The 22840-nt window shown below is 36.0% G+C and overlaps 1 protein-coding gene across 5 annotated transcripts in view; it reads right to left on the reverse strand.

The window, feature by feature from the left end:
• The window catches only part of osa (trithorax group protein osa), a 241730-nt gene that overhangs the window by 168437 nt on the left and 50453 nt on the right, over window positions 1-22840 (reverse strand). For all 5 annotated transcript variants that reach the window (XM_089640374.1, XM_089640375.1, XM_089640377.1 and 2 more), the window contains exon 3: window positions 1580-1681. In XM_089640374.1, coding sequence (XP_089496500.1) covers window positions 1580-1681 — 102 coding nt within the window. The remainder of the gene's footprint in view (window positions 1-1579; window positions 1682-22840) is intronic.

Raw genomic sequence — 22840 nt, forward strand, 5'->3', positions numbered from 1 at the left:
TCTGTAATATGGGGACCAATGGATTTAACTTACTCTCAAATGATAGAGAAAGTACAAAAGAAGTTTCTGAGATATTTATATCTTAGAGACTTCGGATATTATCCCTGGTTATATCCATCAGCCTTTTTGTCCGGCATGCTGGGTATTAATAGCCTCACCGATAGAAGGAAAACTGCTTTGCTGATAACAGCATATAAACTTCTAAATGGTAACGTCTGTATTCCCGATATTATAGAAAAAATTGAGTTTTATGTCCCCGACAATTATACAAGAGCGCGCAGGCACAGAACCTTTGTCGTTCCAAAATGCAGAACCAACTTACCATTAGTAATGCCGCTCGGAAAAATGATTATGTTACTAAATTACCTGTCCCCTGATATAGATATTTTCCAACTTAATATTCACCAGTTCAAAAACGCTATTATTACTTAATAAATTAAAATAAAATGTATGTTTATTATTGGTTATGTATAACTGTAAATGTGCATTTAAAATAAAATAAATAAATATTTAATATTAACTTTGCGAATTTTGTGGATCACGTAAAAGATTTATTTCAACACTATTCCTAAATGGAAGTTGTATTTTTGTAAACCAGTCAAATCGCCGTATTTTTGTTAATTTACGTTCTTGTTCTTTATATATGACCCTCAAACGCTTGCTTAACATTAACTGATTGACCATTTTATAATATATTTCCCACATACGTTCTTGTTCTTTTGTGGTTAGTAGGTTTTTTTTATTTTCTCGTTGTTCATTATAATATAGGGTTTTCCAATAAGAGGTGGTATTTTGATATTCAAAGAAAAATGCAATTTTTTAATATAAATGATCGTATGTTTATTTCATTATAAAGAGGAAGGCGTGCCGTTAATAGTGAAAAATAACATCAGTCAAATGACCACCACGACCATAGACCATATCATTTTCATGAAATTTTCTATAACCAAATCGCAAAGTGGCTGCCTTATGTCCTCGATAGCCTCACGAATTCCATCTTTGAGGCCTTGAATCGACGCTGGGCTGTGGCGTAGACCTTCTCTTTCACGTGGCCCCAACAACATCTCGGTGGCCAATTGTGATCACCTGTTCGAGAGATAACACGGTCCGGAAACTTTTCCCGTAAAAGATCAATGGTTTCGTTGCTTGTGTGGCACGTAGCGCCGTCTTGTTGAAAGAAAACGTTGTCCAGATCAATACCATCCAATTCCGGTCATAAAAAATCATTAATTCCTTAATTAATATTCAAAATAACACCTCTTATTGGAAAACCCTATATTATTTAGTATTTTGTTGTTACACTTATTATTAAATTCCAATATTTCGTAAATACACAATATTCTAGGTAAACCGTAAGATGCATGTAAATCATATAAGCTTAACACTTAGTACCTACAGGATTTATTATTATTTTTTGCTACACTTATTATTAAATTCCAATATTTCGTAAACACACAATATTCTAGGTAAACCGTAAGGTGCATGTAAATCATATAAGCTTAACACTTAGTACCTACAGGATTTATTATACTGTTATATATAATAATGGGAATTTGATATTTCTGGTTTTTAATTGTACCTGGTGTGGAGAGTGCGGGGGCTGCGGTGATGCTGAAGGCGCATGCCCCGGGCTGGAGGGGGCTCCCCCGGGGCTGGGCTGGGGACTAGGCCCCTGTTCCATCTGCAATAAACATCATATCAATAGTATAGACTTATTTTTTAATGATAAACTAATGTTTATAAGACAAGGTTTTATGCATAGCATAAAGGATAACCAATAATTATAAGCAATAATTAGTCGCCTGAAATATGAGCTGAGCTATGTCGGCTTATTTCCAACCCATATGTACGAAAATGTTCACTGTACGATCTCTACTCTCTCTAGGTCGACATCTTAAAATATTAAATGATAAGGAATTCACATATGCATTAATGGATAAAGCTGAAATGTGCATTTTTATATAATCCCGTATCTATTCATCCGATCTATTTCTGCAAGGCACGTAAGGCTCCGTTATAAGCGTTCAAAAGAAGAAGTTTACTAATGATGGCTTGACAGGGGGATATTATAGTATATACGAACGACAGAGGGAGACCGCTGAAGTAACAAAAAATTAATGGCGTAAGCGTGAACATATTTAATAAAACACGACATCTTCATACCTACAATGCTACGTATACACTTGCGAGCCGAACCACGAATCATGGGAAAGGAAAGAACGAACTGCTGTTTGCCGTTGTTTCTTTCCTCTTCCATGATTGGTGGTTCGGCTCTCGACTCGCAAATGTATACGTAGAATAACATGTCATAATGGCAGAACAACGTGTGTTTTTTTTTAAAATAATTTTAGGATCATAGATAATGTGTTTTTTTTTTAAATAATTTTAGGACCATTCTTTTTGTTTTTTTTTTTCTATTGAGGGAATTTCATATAATTACTTTTTGTATTGAGGGAATTTCATATAATTACATTTTTAACCCAAAAACTTTTTTTTTTTTTTTTTTTTTTTACAGTATTACCGCACAAGAGTCCCAACTGCTCCCGTCTGGAGCCAGTGAGACTATGGCATCCCCAATTGGGGTATGTTGTGAGGCTGAGGGTATTGGGGAGGGGAGGGAGATGGGGAAGAGGAAGGTGGGGAAGTACCTGGCTATTCAGATCTGGTCACCAAACACGGCTAAAGCCATTTCAAGCAACGTTTCAATTCTGAATGGTGGTCTTACACCAGGGCGATACTGAGAGTATCTTCCACTCTGGAACGTGCCGCAAATATACTATATATTATTTTTAATTAATTAATTGTGAAAAAACACAAATTAATCAAATAAAATTTATTTGCGCACGCCGGGTTCGAACCCGCGACCTTCGGATCTGTAGTCAAAAGCGTATACCACTAGACCACGCCGGCCGTCAAAATTATAGTGTTGAAAGGAAGTGTGTCGGTAGAAATTCAGAATGTAGGACTTAATGGATTTGATGGCTAAAGGGCTCAAAAATGCATTATTATATAATCCGATAATATCTAATCATTCATGACCGGTCGGTGGCTGAGTTGAAATCGCGTTTGGGTCCCACCCATACGTAGTGTGTTCAATTCCTCGGCTGGCTAAGTCCTCCATCACAACACAAGCAACATTTTCCGCATACTGTGGTGGTAGTAGGAGATTTTCAAATATTGTCAGGTTATTCGTAACCCGGGAATGTTTGTCTTTCTTTTTAAAAAAAAAATCAATTTATTTCTGCTAAGCACTACAAACATACATAGAACAATCTTGTAAACATTCCACTAGAGTCCAATAAATCATTTAACTTATAAAACAAGTCAATCTAAAATAAGTTGATGTAGGTCAGAGCACGATCTAAAGACGACGCGCGACTAGAATATGTGATTTTAAAACCGCAATCAGAAACGGATAAATCGCCATTTTTAGAAACAGTATTGGGAGTAATAAAACACAGCTATTAATAAGAATTTGAGTATGTAAATAAATAGAGTATTAATAACACAGAACGACCTTCCGCCGCATTGATAACACATTCCTCACGCCGACACATCTCCGTGATAATACGCGGGCAGATTTAATCACTCGCTAATCTTCTACACATATCACTATTTTGATAATGAAAGCGTGCGTTGTGTAAACAAATGGCTTTTCATTCATAAAAACGTTTCTTGTCTTCGGCGAGGCCATTAAAATATAAAACAGAAAACGCTAAACACACAAACACCGATACTCACGCGATCGGCAACATACCTAATCATCGTATCGTAGTTAATACAACTTCTGTTCGTATTGTTACTGTTTTAATATAAATTGTATGTTCAATCTCGCGGGCCCAAAGGTGTGGGGATGTTTATAAATACTTCGGTAGATGGTAAATAGGGGTGACTCATTCCATTCTTTGATATGTGGGTGACTCCTAGATTGTTACGCCCAAATCAACCAATCAATAAAGGTTGATTACACCTTGGAATAATTTCGCTAAGCAGAAGATTGAGGAAGGTTATGGTAATATTACGTTACCGTGAAAAAAAATTTACATTAGCTCCTCAGGGCCTATGTCATTTTTGGGGATGCTGTGTCGAGAGTTTTTTTAAAGGAAAGGAAAGTAAAGAGAGGAATAGGAGGGGTGGGTGAGAATCTGAGTAGGTGGACAGATGCGTCCGAGAACCACTTGGGGTGACCTATGGCAGCGGTGTTGGTTATCCATTGAATGGTCCCCGGGGCGGCGGTACTCATGCGCGCCTCCCAAATTGAATAATATTTTATGGATAGAATACAAAGAGTCGGATCACACATTTAAGGTCGTAGTTCGCAGTTCACAGTAATTTGCATTTCAGATGCACAGCTCAAGAGAAATTGCTTGTTTCAAATAATGAAACCAGGTGTCGTAAATTCGGGAAATTTATTCAATAATAAGGTGATTATTGAATTCTATGAAATATGAATAGACAATGAACGTAATATAATATAAAGCAAACCGACCTAAATAAAACTGCACAAGCTTTCACGTGACCGAATTCTAGCTAGGTGTTTCTGCATGTCGATAGCGAGAAGGCTCAGGTGTGTAAATAAATAGGTGGGTGGGTAGCTACAGTTCGTACTCAGGCCTATATACGAAGCACGTGGTGGGAGGGTTTTTGGGGTGGTTGGGTGGCTAGGAACCCGGTACAGGATACGAAACGGAAAGCTTTACTGGGAGACGGTCGCTCATTCATCATGGCACTACCCCCACTCGCCAGAGGAGGGTGGGGGAGGTGGGTGGTTACAGCTTACAGCTGATGATCACGCCGGGCCTATTGTGCCGAGGCCGGTGCAGGTAGGCACATTCTTGTGCGTCACTCGACATCAATCTGAAGCCGGGCGAGGGAAAAATCTAGCTTGTGTGGGAAGTCAAGTATGCATGAAACTTTGTTCACACACGTGGGTGAATTTAATTCGAATGATTTAAATGAAGCACGGCGACAGAAGCGAGTGTAAATTAAAACATTTGTATTTTTATAAGTTGTCAACACGCATGTTGTATTGAGTGTAAATTATTCCGAAACACTAGATTGTAAAATTGTTAATTTATTTTCAGGAAGTCACAAATTGAAAGCACAGTGGCGGCTCGCGACTTTTGGGTATGTTTTGAGTTTTAATATAAACAAATGGCATTATTGATGTCATTTTTTGTATGAATATTTTCAGGAAATCGGTGCAGTGCACTGCTAAACTGAAATTTGCTGAAAGTATTCATATAAAAATCCAATTAAAAAAAAAAATCTTTTTGTGTTAAACCTCATCAATAGTGTCGAATTTTTCGAACATAGCACTCGATCACGCTCAAAAGTCACGAGCCGACTCTGGTGGTCGGTACCTATCACTGATGATCATATTTTATTTTGGCAGTTAGATAGTTGTCATGACAGTGTTTGGGGGTGCTGGGCAGAGTTTCGTTTCTTTTTTCTTAATCTGATCTGACGACACATCCTTCTGAGAGGCCTTACGAAACGTAAATATGAATATGAACGCTTTTCAAGTTAAACACCAGTAAGTACATTATGCATCATAATAAAGTATGATGGAATGATTTAAGAACACCTGTTATAATAGAATAAGCTCAATTAGATACTAACTAGGGACATAATGTCATTGCGCTAGACACACTTGATGAATGGCAATTCTTGGTGCATTCCGACACCGACACCACTATAGCGTCATCACTTCATCTCCTGAATAAATGCCCCCAGCCAATAGGCATCCTTCCATTGTGCGGTGCTGTGCGGTGCTGTGCGGAGCTTGAGCCGTGCGAGCGTGTAAGCGTGTGCAGCAGGCACTATCTGTATCTGAATCCATCATGTACCCACACAGGCACACGGGGCCTGCTCTGCCGATTGTGCCTGAAGAGTAGGTGGTATGTACCGTGTACTGAGCTTGCATCGTGCACCCTTTGACCGAGTTGTATGTTTACTTTCATTTTCACTCAGCTGACGGGTTTGGTGGAGGCGGGGGCGGCCTCCCCGGGAAGGGGTGGAGGCCCGTCGGGTTTTGTTCGCGTTGTTTTTTTTTCTCGCGTCACGGACGGAAAACTAGTGAAATCGAAAACGGCGGGGGTGGGGGTGGGTGCCCCCATATCGGGTTCTCCGTGGGAGATACGTATGGAAATTGGGCGATACATGGGCGAAAGGTCAGAGGAGATTGAAAATGCGAGTGAAACGCGGGGGCAACGGACCCCCCGAACATCAGCTGACTCGGGAGGGTAAGATAAACATTCGCAACTTGTAAGGCGTTCACCACAACAAACAACACAAATATACATTTGTGACAGCGGACCTACCTACCATTGATCCACGTTAAACGAGATTGGATTTTCCAGTCTCGATATCATGGTATAGATATTATTATTTATACATTTTCATTTGAGGGATTCAGAATATATAACGAACATGCCCAATTAGTTCATTAGATAAATTGATAGCGAGTTTCCGTCAAAACGTAAGTAGATATCTAGTTTTATCTGGAGCCGCATTATCATTACAGATTACATCACAGATCGCTGAAAATGTGTATGTATATATAGGTTGTATCCTACCTGCACTTTCCTACTATTTACATGTGATAGTATAATATCAATCAACAATCTGTGGCATGGAAACAAAAAATTGATTAAAAAAAATCGATACATTATATTTTCTAGTCCACGATATGGATATTGACAAACGAGGAAACCCTCGCGCGGTCCGTATAAGAAAGGTGTAGACTCGCTTCAGACATGCATTATTATTATTATGTGAGACCCCCCCCTCGACCCCATCTCTGCCCTACCCGCGAACAGTGCCACCAACCCCAACCCATCGTGAGGTTATATACCTAATGATACGCGAGGGATTTATAACAGAGCTCATTCGAGGTAAATGCACGACCTTACCAATACTTGGCCGCAAACCGTTTACTCCGAGGAACCGTTTCGCAGCCGCAACTTCACTTATTCACGAGCTTTTATTGTTGTTTGAGACTGTGCGCAATCGGTACAAGGCACAAGTGCTACTTTCCCGAGCCACACATTCGGTTTTAACAAGACGGTAAATGTTCTTAGTAATGAAACGTCTAGGGTCGAGATCAACTCAATAATAATGGCTACTCCTATCTACAATTGTATTATATTCTATCTTGGCCTATTTCTCAAAACATCTATCTAACTTCTACAGCGTTATTTAAAATGAATTAACTCGGATGATAAATGTAAACGGGTGGTAATGATAGTCTATTCAAGGAATCGTATTTCCAGTCCTCTTTCGCGAAAACGCCAAATCACAAATTTACACTCCCGGTTGTCGCACAACAAAACGCACGCACAATATGTGATTAGAATATCTTTATCTTAGAGACTTCGGGTACTACCCCTATTTATACCCATGAGCCTTCCTTTCCGGAATGCTAGGTATAGATAGTCTTGTCAACAGGCGGAAAGCTGCGTTGTTGATGATGGCCTAGAACTTGTTGAACGGTCACATCAACAACACAGAAATTTTGAATAAAATTTTATTTTACGTCCCTGATAACTTTGCAAGAGCGCGTAGGCCATTCATTCTTCCGAGATGTAGGACTAACTTACCATTAGCAATGCCTCTCGGAAGAATGATAGTCCTTCTAAACTCACTAGCCTCTGACATCGACATTTTACACCTGAGCATTAATACATTTAAATCGCTAATTAGGCAATTATGATTGTGTATTTGTATAATGTATCTTTGTTATTGGAATTTTTTATTCTGTAAATATGCATTTAAAATAGAAATATAAATAAATGATTTTGAGAAAATTTAAAAACATTTACAGTCATTAAAAGAAAATTATTTCCATTCATAATGCAAAACCTTGAAGTTCTCAATCATCATTTATGGGAATAAGATGATTTTTTCCGAAAATTCTTGATGTTAAAAGCTCGATGGCTATCGTCATCCAAAAACCTTTGAAGTTAATTATTTGGGATAGGTACAAGGTACCATGTATTATTTGTGTACTTTGATCATTCCATTGTCTTCGCAGGTTCTACAGTCAGCTTTTTAGCAAATTATTACAAAAACAAGGTGAAACTATCTATTATTCGATGCATGTATACAGTAAAAAAAAATATATCTTTCCGAAATATTTACAAAATGCGTTTTATTGCACACGGGTGTACTATGTCCTTTTTCCACCGATCGAAAAATAAAGTAGGATACATACACATGCACAGAAAATTAAGTTCGCCATAGCAAGGTTTGCAGCGCAGTTCTGTGTGGAACTTTTCTGCGAATGCTTACCAACCCGTGGGACGACGGGCTTAAATATGCAGAAAGACAAGATCAATGTAAGTCAGATTGAAATGAGTTTCAGGCGTTAAAACAGGGAAAAGACTATCTTTTGAGCTAATAATAGAATGAACGGAGTTAGAGCGAAAACGCCCTTTTCCACCCAAAGCCTGAATTGGTAAAAGTTAATATTGAACCAGTGTTACCAGCCTTCTAAATCTCTACATACCTCAAATTAACGATTTATGAAAAAAAATTATCTATAAAAATGGCAACCGAATTTAACAATCATTCAGGGTTATAATCAAATAATACAGGTATTGAGGGACGTACTTGACGTACCAACCAGTGAGTTTTGCGAAATTTGGAGTAAAAATTGTAAATTAAATTTTGGTCTCCGGAAACTTTTATATGTTTTTGTTTTCTTCAAACATCAAAACATTCTTCCACGTGTCGTCACTGGTCATTCAGCCGAGTAACCCCCATCTCTCAACACGATCCTGTACAATACCTATCAGCTACACTACTCGCTTCGACGCTTCGACGAAGTCCTCGACGAAGTTAGCCGAAGTTCGAAGTGCGTGCCCACACACTCGTTTTTTTTTTTTTTTTTACAGTAATACCGCACAAGAGTCCCAACTGCTCCCGTCTGGAGCCAGTGAGACTATGGCATCCCCAATTGGGGTATGTTGTGAGGCTGAGGGTATTGGGGAGGGGAGGGAGATGGGGAAGAGGAAGGTGGGGAAGTACCTGGCTATTCAGATCTGGTCACCAAACACGGCTAAAGCCATTTCAAGCAACGTTTCAATTCTGAATGGTGGTCTTACACCAGGGCGATACTGAGAGTATCTTCCACTCTGGAACGTGCAACTTCGCGAGTAACGCTTCGAGTCCTTTGACTCGGGCGCATTTACCGACAACAATCGGAAGTCGGGCGAAGCGAAGCGAAGTTGCCCGAAGCGAAGAGAAGTTCGTGCCCACACTATCGTATTCGGTCAACTTCGATCAACTTCGCGAGTAGTGTAGCTGGGCTTTAATGCTTTCCTATGTTTTTAGCAGAAAAAAATACATAAAAAATGTCTCCGGAGACCAACATTTCATTTACATTTTTAATAATGTTAAGAATAACTGGTTAGTACGTGAAGGCATCCCTAAACACCCTGTAGAAATTTATCCTGTTCTTGAATGCGTTTGTTCTTTTTACTTCAGTTATCATATTCTAGAATCGACTACATGTCTGTTTACTCTCATGCAAGTTAGATCCATAACAAGTCCAACAGAATTCAAGTCTAAACTAAAAACTTACCTTTTTTAAGCTGTCGTACCCTTAAATTAAATATACCATTCCTGAGAGAAAGTCCAGTTATATCAAATTTTACAATTATGTCCTAAATCCTGTATCTAAATTTCGCTAATAAACAATTAGTTAATGTTAATCTCAAGTGACCTACCAGGTAAGTATTGTACTGTATATTATCTCCCTAAATAGTTAGTAACAACATAGATCACTGTATAAATGTATTATAAATTTGTACAGGGCCCTTGAGGTGATTTTGCACAAAAATGGCGCTATAAAAGTCATCCAAATATTATTATTATGAGAAATACTTTCATTCATGTTTGTATTCTTACTTTTATTTTTTATTTTATTTTATTTGGAAAACCAACAGTTATAATAATTACAAAGTATGGTGTATTAAGTGTTAATTATTTAACCAATAATAGGTTCTATAATATGTAGGGTTTCTATCATTTAATATACATTTATCTGTACCTACCCTAAAATGTAACGGTAATTATGTTTTAAAACATTGAACTAACTTTCGGAACAATATGTACTATTAAAACTAACATAAAACTTTCCTAAAATCAAGCCAAAAGTAATAAAAAAATAACAACAGAAATTCCATTTGGAATTGGCTAAATCAAAGACCCGATTTACTATATATTTTTTATTTAAATCAGTTAAATTTAAAAAAAAAATCATTCTCACTACACCAGGTGTCAATAATTTTACGATACATTATGCTAACGAAGGGATAATAGCCGATTTGGGTGTCGGTTAGTTTATCCGTATTTAATGATCATGTACGTGCCGATTAGCGCTGATGAAAGGTGAAGAAATGAAATATAAATTTAGTACTGATTTAGTAGGAGACAGTATTGCTAATCGTACTCCTATTAAACTACGAGAAATAGCCCTATTCCCTTAATATTGCGACAGTACTCAAAATATGAGTATGTTAAGTGCCAAATAGTAACTGTTACTAAAAGGCCAAGTAATGTATTGTTACAAAATATAGCATCGATATAATATGAATGTAGTAGCCATAGTATAATATTATGTTATTTCAAGTTTACTGAGTGAAGACAATCTGTGTCTTGCGATAGATCGAGACGTATATGATTTATTTTACTTATACAGCGTATCGTTGAAACCCGTTTACGTTGGGACATATATGCTATGGCTTATACAATGTGTGCGAAGATATGCAGATCAACCGATTGAACTTTATAATAGTGCACTCTACGAATTGCACCATGAGTCAAACACGTCTGTCCTAGATAGCTACAAGGTAAGTAAAATCATAAAAACACTACATAAAATAAACTGTTCATATTATCCATTTCGACAGTTTATCCCAACAACATTGGAAAATGCTGGTATAAATTAAAAGGAAATAAAAATACTAATTTCATACTTTCTAAGTATAAAGAGAAGATATTTTAAATAAAGCCGCACCATTCAGAAACACATCAAATCTCAGGCGAAACAGACTACAAATACATCTAGGAATAAAATTCTTTAATGAATTACCAGAAAATATAAGACAGCCTTAGTAATTATCCTCAAAGAATAAAAAAAAACACTGAAAAAATATACATATATTATATTAAAAATATATATAATTTTTTATTAAAACTAAAAAACAACTGTAATAAAATTGTAATAACTAAGGCCCCCCATACACACAAACATAGTTTTTTTATGGGTACATCTTTAAATTAAAATATAGATATATTATTTCTCCTTTTGTCTCGGCATATAATGTTTTTGTTTACTGGGTCTTACACTTACTGGGTCTTACTAAAATCTCTAAATAGTATCGAACAAAGTATCAGCGTCTGTCTGTTTGTGTGCTTAGTTTTTGTTTTCTTCTACTACGAAATGGATTTTGATAGGATTTTCACATTTATTTATTTATTTATTTTATCATTTAAAGATTTTCTTCCGAAAGGTTTACACACGTAATTTATAAATATGTATTATATTTATAAAAAGTAGAGGAAAATCATTGTGTAATCAAGTGATTTAAAATATATTTTCGGGCGCTTAAATTGCTAACGCTGGCTAAACCATGTGAGATACATCAAAATAATGTACTACGGAATTGTATATCTTTAAAAGGTCCTACAGAAAGGTCCACCCTTGTATATGACTCCTAAGGATAACCCCCAGCAATGCCGGGTACCCTTCTGCTAGAATGTACATTATAATATGTGAGCTACTGAGTGGACATATTATAAATTATATTAGTAGAACCCAATGTAGATAATTAGTTGTACAGAATACACTATTTTTGTGTTTAAATAAAACATCAATATTACTAAAATTTTATAATGTAAAAAAATAAACATATAATATACCTATTACACAATACCATTACCATACACACATTATTGGGATACAACCGTATACACTCATAACATATGCCGTTTTTTTATTTCCGTCTTTATCATAGTATTTCATTTTATTTAATCTCCCTTTATTAATTCATGTTAACTTATATGAAATAATAAAATGAAATAAAATAAAACTAAGATGATATAGTAGCTATAGATATAGAAGCACTCTTATTATGTAGGCGAGTAAGTATTTGAGTACTAGGGAAATAAATACTCTTCTTAACCCTATATGCCTTATCTACGCCTGAGAGGCGTACACACACTCTTAAATTCTATTTCTCTTTCTAACGGTTGAAGTTAGCGCCTCGTGCTCTTTAACCAACCTAGTGGCCGACGGGAGCTCGCCGATGGTAACTTCATCACTAAGTTAAGTCCAGCCATTTTTGAGTTTTTGCGGTATAGTACGCCTGCGAGACGTATGTTTAGGCTTTGTGTAACTTTTAACTAAGATTATATGTTTTTACTTTCGTTAATTTTTCGTCCATTTTATGTTTATTTTGGCATTGTTTCAGATACCAATATGTCATGGTCTAATATCAGAGATGTGCTTTATTTCAAATAAATCCATTTCAAATAGAAATGCAAAATGGGTATTTTCCATTTTGCATTTTAAATGCTTTTCTAAAAACCATTTTGCATTTTAAATGCTTTTCTCAATGCATTTTCCATTTTAAATGCTTTTTGCAACATTCTTCCTACTATCTCCACTCATCTTTTTTTCATAAGCCCCAAATATCAGTCGGTCCTCAACCTCGCTATGAGAGATAATTTACATTTGTCAAGTTGCTCCCTGGTAGGAGCCCTGGCAATTGAGTGATACCCAAAGATATTAGAAGAACGAGATATGCTATGTTGGCCGCCGGACCGTAGCCGGAGTACTACCTAATTAGGGTACTTTGAACGGTATCGGGACGTGTACGCACAGAAATCTGTTCTATGTATTAGTGCGGATACCTTAGCGCAAGCGAAGGTGTGCAGTAGTATTGGTGAACAAAACCGGCGACACTCGGCAAAACAATTCCACTCAGTACGAACTGCGCATAGCACATCTCGTTCTTCTAATATCTTTGGTGATACCATTACAAAAAATACTGATTCAAATACTGAACATGGGGTCATGACGCACAGTGGGCTGAAAATCGCCTTTCATAGACATAGAGACTTGAATTTTCAAGGGTCTTTTTTGACTAGAAATGGATTCTGCTGATCATTACTATGCTATAAAATTTCGTATGAAGCAATGAAGGAGTTATAATTTTTTTAAGAAAAAATTGGATAAGTAATATAAATAAGGATATAGAAGCCAACCTTATGATTCCAGAGATAGCCTCACTTTTAATGTCAGTGCCATACAAATTTATCTTAAAAAAATGATAACGCCTTCATTTGTACACGCAATTGCTTCATACAAAATTTTATAGAATAGTAATGATCAGCAGAATCCATTTCTAGCCTAAATAAAATACCCTTTAAAATTCAAGTCTCTATGTCTATGAAAGGCGATTTTCAGCCCACTGTGTGACGCTGTAATATTAAATGTTAGATAGCAGTTTCTATGTTTTTACGTTAGCAACGTTAGTCCCGTGCAAATTTTTTGTGGTTTCATAATCTGTGGTCGTGTTTTTTTTGTATTTACCATCATGTAATATGTTTGTTCTACATTGATGCCCATTATTAAATGACCAAGTTGTTTAAAAATTCTATAATTATTTTAATTGTTTGACCTGAGAAACCATTTTGCATTTTCAATGCATTTTGAAAATAGGTATTTTGCATTTTGCATTTGAAATGCTTTTCTAAAAACCATTTTGCATTTTGAATTTTCAAATGGAAAAGTTTTGACCCATTTCCATTTTGCATTTCAAATGGTTTTGGGTACCCATTTTGCACATCTGTGTCTAATATATTAAACAGAAACGATATTTTTAAAATCTTACACTAAGAAGATAGTATTTTTCTGGGAGAATCAGCTCCAGGAGACGAGGACAGCCAGTTTGGACGACATTCAAAGCAAATATGAGAATAACTATGTAACTGAAGAGGCTTTCCCTTTACAAGAATCTGCTCCCACTAAAGAAGCAGACTCAAAATTTCAAAGCTGACCTAGCATCTGATGCTGCTCATGGCAAAATTATCGTGTTCCTGTAAATAATCTTCGCGGTAAGAATGGACGCGGGATGTTTGGTCAACAAATAGGGGCCAATCATCTCACAGAACTTCAGCTATGAATAAAGTCCGCACCTCTCGAGGACCAGCTCAAATTACAAATTAAATCTAGTGGGCACTATTCGATCAAATGAGCGGGAAATTCACGAAAACTTGAAGAACTCGAGATCTCGACCTGTTGGCAATTCTACGTTTTGTTTGGATGGCCCTCTGACACTTTATCGTACAAACCAAAACCTGCAAATATGATTTAATGTTTTATAATTCAAGTGGCAAACCAGACATGATTCATTTCTAGAACCAAACAAAAGGAGGAGTAGATAAATTTGATCAAAAGTGCTCCTCAATGTGGTGCAGCCGCAAAACTAATAGATGGTCAATGGCTGTATTCTATGGCATCTTGAACATGGCTTTTGTCAATTCTGCTGTAATTTATGGCCACAACATGATCAAATAAACCCTCAGACAAAGAAAAATTCAATTCATTTAACAACTCAGCACAGATTCGGTCAAGCCTTGGATGGAGATGAGACTTGAAACTTCGACTTATATAGACAAAAAGACAAAATATGAGCCAAATTCTCGCAAAACCTACTGATTCAGGTAATAAACTTCAGGCACGAGAACCGGAGCCCAAACAAACATAAATAGAATGTCGAAATTAGTGTGCTGTAAGTGCAAAAAGTCAGTATTTTCTGAGCACAAAGTTGATGTCTGTGTAGATTGCTCTAAAATTAAAGCTAGTAATTAAAAGCATGATTACTTTTAATGTTTGTCCTATGAATAAGAAATTGATTGTTTATCAAAACTTAACTAAACCATTCAAGTTGTTTGAGACAGGGAAAAGTATTAAAATAAAATATTTATTTTTTATTTTAGTAAAATTCCTGAAATCAACAGGTTTTAATTCGCTTGCGATGTTTATTTGGCCAAAATGACCAATTTTTACCACATAAACATCGCAAGTGACCAATTTTCGATATAATATTGCAATTTTTTGTTCACTATTTTGTTTTACGAATCTTATAATTGTGTTTTGATAATAGAGCCAACGCCAATGCCATTCGTTGAAATTTTGAAAATGACATGAAAGCCATAACACCCTTGCCAATCACCACACTGCAAATCGGATGGTGTGGAGGAAACCTCCATTTTTTTCCACTCTACCTCCAGACATGTCGGGGTTCTGAAAATCGGATCATGAGTAAAAATGAACTAGTATTTAAATATCCATGTAACTCGAAAATAATAGAAAATGTCATGACTAAACGGCGCAACTTTTCCTACTGTGTTTTGTTATAACAGATCACCACGCAAATGGCATCTTTTTAAAAATATATATTTAAAAAAAAAATCTTTATTCATTGTAAATTGAGGATTTTTTGACTTTCATGCTAGTTACATGTCCGTGTTACGACCAAATTCTGTATCGGGTTGCTACAGGGTTTTGTTATAATACTCGTCCAAATAAGTCGCGTCTCAACTTGAGCGCGCACATACAATGTTCAGGTGGCTTCTTGCTGCTAACTCATCTTCAGTAGCGTCGCGACTTGAGCGTGCGTTTAGACTGGTCTCCCGATCTGGCCTGCCACGCAACTGGCGGACCGATGCATATATCGCCAAGACCCGGACAATCCTCACCCCCATGAACCCGGGCACCCCTGCTCAAGTCACCAAACGTAGCGAACCACTTGGGGTGACCTATGACAGAGGTTATCCAATAAATGGTTCCCGGGGCGGCGGTACCCATAACCACCTCCCAAATTGAAAATTATTATAGTACTTGACGTATACAAATTGAATTTGGTCCAATTTTAGTAAGATCGGCAAGTATGGTATACTCGAAATAAGTCACTAAACCAAAAAAAACTAATAAAATATATCAATAACTCGGGAAAAGACAACACTAGTTCACCGACACAATTCGATATACTACGCTACATCACTTGCTGTATATTTTTGTCGAAATAGAAGTTAAATAAATAAAATAACCATATACATTATAGGTTGTTGAAGAATTATAATATTATGCTAGTTACCCAAAAGTTATTTTTTAAAAAATTATCCATTTGAGTGTTTTGTATCCATATTGGCAATACGGAACGAAATCACCTCGGAGTCGGTCTCGCCGTAACGGATGTTTTTTTTACAGATATTATTTTACGAAAACATATGAAATTAAAGTAAGAATATCGGAATACTTCACCAAACAAACACAAAAGTGACCAAACGGAAGAAATAATAAAAAAAACATCGATTACTCGGGACAACACAACACTAGAATATCGATTTATGACTACGTGACATCACTTCGCACAAATACATGCGTACAATTATTTTCAAAACTCACCTATTCAAAGACTTCACATACTCGGTAATAAGTATAGCTCAATTGATGTTTATCATCACCAATCAGTATACAAACTAAAATACAGTATACTAGAATGTTTGTAACAGATTCATAATTTTTTTTTCAAACGCATATTTTATTGTTTCATTAACTAAGCTTTGTTTTGTAAAATTCCCAATCGGGCAAAATAAAGATTGATGATTACAAAGATGGTTTACAACAAACTGTAGTGTTTATCTTTATAATAATAATAACAAACTTACTTGTCTTGTGTGTATTACCTACTTACATTATTGTACTCTTGTAACTACACTATATTTATATAAACTTATCGAACTCATTGTCCAAATTCCAATAACACCGTAACTATATACTTGAATTGTATCTACTTAACTACCTACCTATATCTGTTATATTTTTCTCAAGTTTATGTATTAGTTTAACCTATGTTCTGTAAAATATTCAACCGACGTACTTTGTACAATAAACTTTGCTTGCTTATGTTTATAAAATAATAACACCATAACAATAACCCTACACATTGTTATGTAAGTTCATACTCAATTTAATATGCTATGTAATTAAAATATTTTATAATGCTACTGAACAACAAAACCCATAACATGTATATGTAAAAGCCTTCTAGGCGTTAATAAAATGAAATAAATAAATAAATAAATTTATCTAAACCCTGTCCCCCGACCCTTACCTCCCGAATACTGAGCGAAAGGGACACATGCAGCTCGCTCTACTAATACCTAAATGAAATCTTCAAAATCGAGGTTTTGTATTCCCTATTTTTCTCCTCCAACCGATTTTCATTTTTTTTTTACCAACTACAGAAGAAGAAATTATTCTATGTCGGACCGTTTTGCTTTTTTTCAAAATATATTGTCTAGTTTGAAGACTGAACGTCCTTTGACTGCGTTTAAATCAGGCAATTTTATTGATTTTTGGAAGGTCATAACTTCTATAAGAAGCAATTTATCAAAAAAAAACAAAACGTACCGACACGCAAGTCGCCGATATCTATTTTATGTTAAAAAAATATTTGCTCTAGGGTTAAAATCCAGAAAGATAAATGGGGACTACGTTTGTATGGAAAAATCAACGCCCGGTTACGTCTTACAATCTTTACTAAATAATATTCAAGATTTTTTTAGACTGGCACCACTTTTTTCCAAACCACGGTCCTTTTTGCATTTCGCGTTTAGTTGCTAACTTCACGTTTCTTCAGATGACATTTGCAATGTCATAATAGGTTTGTTTTGAATTGCTTCGAAATTCGATTATGTGTTCTTTGGTAAATCGAAATTTCGATTTGAAATATTCGTCTGGTAATGCAAATGAGTTTTACTGCTTTTTTTACATTTTCACAGTATTTTTTTTTACTTAAAGATCTGTCAAATCAAACGGATTGTTAATAGGTCCGTGATCTCCGTCTTAATATGATCGTAATACGTCCCTAGTCCTGGGGGTCGGGCGGTTTAAAAATCTGTCAGCCACACAGTATTATGACCGGTATACGCAGTACGCGTGCGCGAGATTATGAGTAACGTTTTCTATTAACCCGTTCTTATCCCTCCGTATTATCTATTATGAGTAAGATGGATTATGTCAAGCATGTTGAAACGATGTGCCTCTGGGGCTGTATCGAATTACCCATAAACGGTTACATTGACAGGGAAAGTTGTAAGACGGTATCCTCGCAGCGGGCTGAGGGAGGGTGAGGAGGGCCCGCAAAGTTTTCCGTAGCTCATCTGGCGAACGAAAGGAAAACTCTGTGTGCATAGCCCACTCACCCACTTAGATATATGTATTCACAGCGTGCGGTGGTTATGTCGTGTGAATGGAACACCCACCCGACGGGCTATGCTTTGTGAGTGCTACCTACTACCTACTCTAGTACATAGTACCTACCACAGACTACAGGGTATTACGCTCGGGGAAGGTCGACCATTCTTCACGCAAATATTCTTACGGTTCAATCAATATCGGAATGGTAAAAACATCTGTTTATCGATACACGCGGCTTTGCCATCGCCTCTCACTACGTTTCTCTAGGTCAGGATAACTTGTACATTACCTAGTGTTAGTTAGGTAACGGGTGGAAGGCCTGGCTTTTTTATAAATACAAATCTACAGTTTTATTCCGATTGATGAAATTTTGCACACATAACCTTCTAAACAAGAAGAAGGTGAATGTCTGTGCTAGATTTCGAAAAACCACCCCATCCCCTTTTCCCATCCCTTAAAGCAGGATTTTGATATTACTTGACGAAAACACTTGAAGGTTAGAATAAGAGGAAAAATTACTGACTACGTTTAATTTCGAAAACTATTTACAATTTGAGTCAATGCCTGTATTAGTTATATATTTTTTAAATAGCCTGTAAAAGGTTATAAAATATTATATTATAGGTAGGTACCTAATTAATTGCTTGTTAAAAGGTTTATTAATTGAATTTAGTAAAAATGTAATAATTTGCCAAGTCTATATTTAGAATATTGATCACGCTTGCAAACATCAAAATATGCTGAAAGGTTGTCGCACGTAGCCGGCATTACCTCAGCTCGAGCTGTTAAGAATTCTTGGTACGAAACTTGTCAGGGCACCGTATAGCCTCGAGACAAGCTAGCGAAATTAGGCGAGGCGTTGCCGATCCGATGTCGAGCTGATGTAAGGGCACTGTCTCACCTCGGGACAATCTAGTGAAATGAGGCGAGGCGGTCCCGATCCGATGTCGAGCTGATGTAAGGACACCGTCTCACCTCGGGACAATCTAGTGAAATGAGGCGAGGCGGTGCCGATCCGATGTAAGGGCACCGTCTCACCTCGGGACTACCTAGTGAAATGAGGCGAGGCGGTGCCGATCAGATGTCGAGCTGATGTAAGGGCACCTTCTCACCTCGGGACTATCTAATGAAATGAGGCGAGGCGGTGCCGATCCGATGCCGAGCTGATATATGTGCAATAATCTCAATAATCTCATGGTATCTTACCTGATCTCTTCATTGATCTATTTCGTAGAATCTATGAAATCACCGTCATTTTTAAAAACTCCGTGAGAACGGACTTTTCTATGCAATATAAACCTAAAGTTGAGTGGACTTCAACTTTCGCTCTATAAATTGACCATTGAGACTCGCAGATCACGCAAGAACGCGCCATTATTAAAAAAAAAAATAATATCGAAAATATTGGCTACTCTGTTGATTCAAAATATAACCTACAATAGAATGAGGTTCGCACAAGAATTTTACCATTTTTAATTATGTACACGGAGAAAAATGAGTATAGCTAATCTATTAAAGAACTCCAAATGATTGGTAATCCGTTAAAAAATGGGATTGCAGGCCGTTTCTTGATAAACTATTAATACATTCCTAACATATCGGAACACGTGTTCATGCACTGCATTTGCCTTGATAATATACAATGACGAAATGCAGAAATATTATGATTTGTGTGAACACTTGTTCCCACATCGTGATAAAAGGTTCGTATTAAACTAAAAGTTTATTAGGAAACCTATCAATTCATTTGTTAACGGTCTGAATTCCCGTTTATAACCGGATTTGGAATAATTTGAAGAGATTCTTAATAAATATTTTTTATCAGTAATTTTTCTCTGTCTAGTTCACATTCACTCAATTTTAGTTCCATGAAAGGTATTCTGAATAGCTGACTTAACTTAGCTAAACTTATTGTACCGTGCAACGTTTTCCTAGAAAATTTATGCAGTAGTCAGAATACCTGACTATACTGCATAGTTTTTCTAGAAAAATGTAGGATTTTAGGGTACAATAAGTTTAGACGCTTTACGATATTCAAGTACAGAATCAAAATACTGTAGGTATATAAATAAAAGAAAATAAAAGCAAAGAGAGGGTGGGGTGTTAAGTATAAAATTGGGTGTTTAAAGTAGCCCATTGATCCGCACTGTGCGAGCTTCATAGGATAAAAATATATCGAAATGGATGTTTTATCTTTGAAACGCAAGGCGCAAGGTCCACATAACCATTTTATTCAAACGTCCATTGTACTACTTTTCAACGTAATAGACTTAAAGAAAACAAAGGGGATAGGTACCTTTTTCAACAGAGCGAATAAACAAAATTGGCTTTATTCAAAATTTCCTTTGAAGCAAAAAAATTGGAGAAAGCAAGCGGAACGTGGATACACATTTTACAAAGTTATTCAATGATGTTTGTCTAACCCTGGTGTATTTAAAAAACGTTTACCAAGGTACGAAATAATAATAATAATATGTTGAATGATATTATGAGAATTGAAGAAAAAACAACAAAACAAAACCAAAAAACTCTCTGAAAGGGTTTTCACAGATTACTCATAAAGATCGTTTGACAATAGGTACATTCGGAATGCGAAAGAGTTGTCGAGAGTAAAATATGTGTGTATATATATATATATACATATATATATATATTAAATTTTTTTTTTTTAAAAACACTTCGCTTTTGATAGTAATTTGAGTATCTGATAGTTTAAGGGTGAGATCCAAAAAACAAATACAAAATCATTTAAACTGATATCATAAGCAATACATTTAGAAATTGTGTTTAGTACTTAAAAAATAATAAGACCCTTGTTATAGTTCTAGTAAAAATCTAAATCAAATCCTACATTCATATAAATTATTTATTCATTCAACTAAATTCTAAATATGTACACTTCAAAAATTAATGAATTTCGGCTTTCTGTTAGCAGCTTTTCTCCTTCATCGAATATAATGGAGTATTAAAAATACCAAGGAGATAAACAAGTTTAAAAACAACATGGCTAAATAAACATGAAGATACGGAAAATATGAAGACAACACAAGTATAACACCAACACAACAACCTACAGCCTATAATAGGCAGTCTGCCTAGGAGGAGGAATCCCTAGTGAGGACTGTGAATATAAAGAACTTCTATTAAACTATAATATATTATTTATTTATTATTTATTATTATTATGAAGTACTTACAAATAAACATGAAGATAAGGAAATTATAAAATGTGATGACACCATAAGTATAACACTAACACAACACCTACAGCCTATAATAGTCATAGTCCGCCTCGCAACAGGAAACCTTAGTGAGGACTGTGAATGTAAATGGTCCACTTCAATTAGCGATTCGCGATCGTAATTATTACAGTAGTCCCAATTTTTTATGTTTTATAAACTGATACCCTGATGTACAATCTGAGTTTCCGACATTTTGAAAAAACCGGCCGAAATCGCGCCAAATTCTAGTTTTTCCCAAATATCTCATTTCCAAAGCAAATTTCGGCTAAAGTAGCTTAAAAAGTATAATAGAACTTAAAATTACCTACAACTTTTGTTGAAACAATTTTTATCTATCTCTAATAGGTACCCAGGTAGAAAGTCGTAAAGGTGAGTATATTTTTGAAAAAACAAGGTTTTTGCGCGACTAGGTTTGTTTTTTTTTTAAATACCTCGTTTCCAGTGGAATTTCATGAAAATTTTATTGATACCGATTAAGTAGATGCATAAAATTTCCAAAAAGATTTGCAAATTTTATGTAGTTTTTTTTTTACCGAAATAAACAAATCATCACGTTATTAGATTTTTGTTTGCATTTTTAAATACTACATACAACTACAAATTTACTAGAGGGCACATCGGTATCCCCCCCCTTCTATTCCCCTCCGGTTCCCTTCAGTTACCGCGTGTCACGTCTTGAGTCTGGAGCGGAGCTTCAGTGTCACGGTACATAGTTTCGATATGATGCGATAGTTTCTCTTGCAGCGGTGACCAGTGTTAAAAATCAGGGTGTGACTATGGCATTAGATCCATTAATGCTGTTACATCGTATGTGTATTGCCAAAAAGTCTGAAAGTGAACTTAAAGAATATTCTGTATGCTGTCGACCGGAAATCGAAAGGACACGGGTTCAAGTCCCGTTGGCGTCATGTATCTTTTATCAGGAGATTTTTCAATGTGGATGAGTGTTTCAGGCTAATAATTATTGCTTATAAAATAAAAAAGTTGCTTTTAAGCTCGGCTTGGTTGGAATGTCGAGATTAGCATGGCTTAGCACATAATCCGTATATAGGTCACAGATATTGTCTATGATTTTAATAGAGGAACGTGTTTTTTTATCTTTGCAAAACCAAACTACTGTCATGAAAGTATGTAATCATTTACTTAACTGTCAAATTTGACACGTGTCACTCACCGGTTACATCTCAGCGTCTAAAAAAGGAATTATTTTGCGGGTTATCAAGGATTGCCCGCTTAAATTTTAGCGAAGAATGTCGTGGTGTATAGCGAGGATACGTACCAACTGATATACAAGGCCAATGTCGTTATGTGAAAAGAT

Source organism: Hesperophylax consimilis, chromosome 15, assembly GCF_061612785.1.
Source record: "Hesperophylax consimilis isolate HC1 chromosome 15, BYU_Hcon_1.0, whole genome shotgun sequence".
NCBI lineage: Eukaryota > Metazoa > Arthropoda > Insecta > Trichoptera > Limnephilidae > Hesperophylax > Hesperophylax consimilis.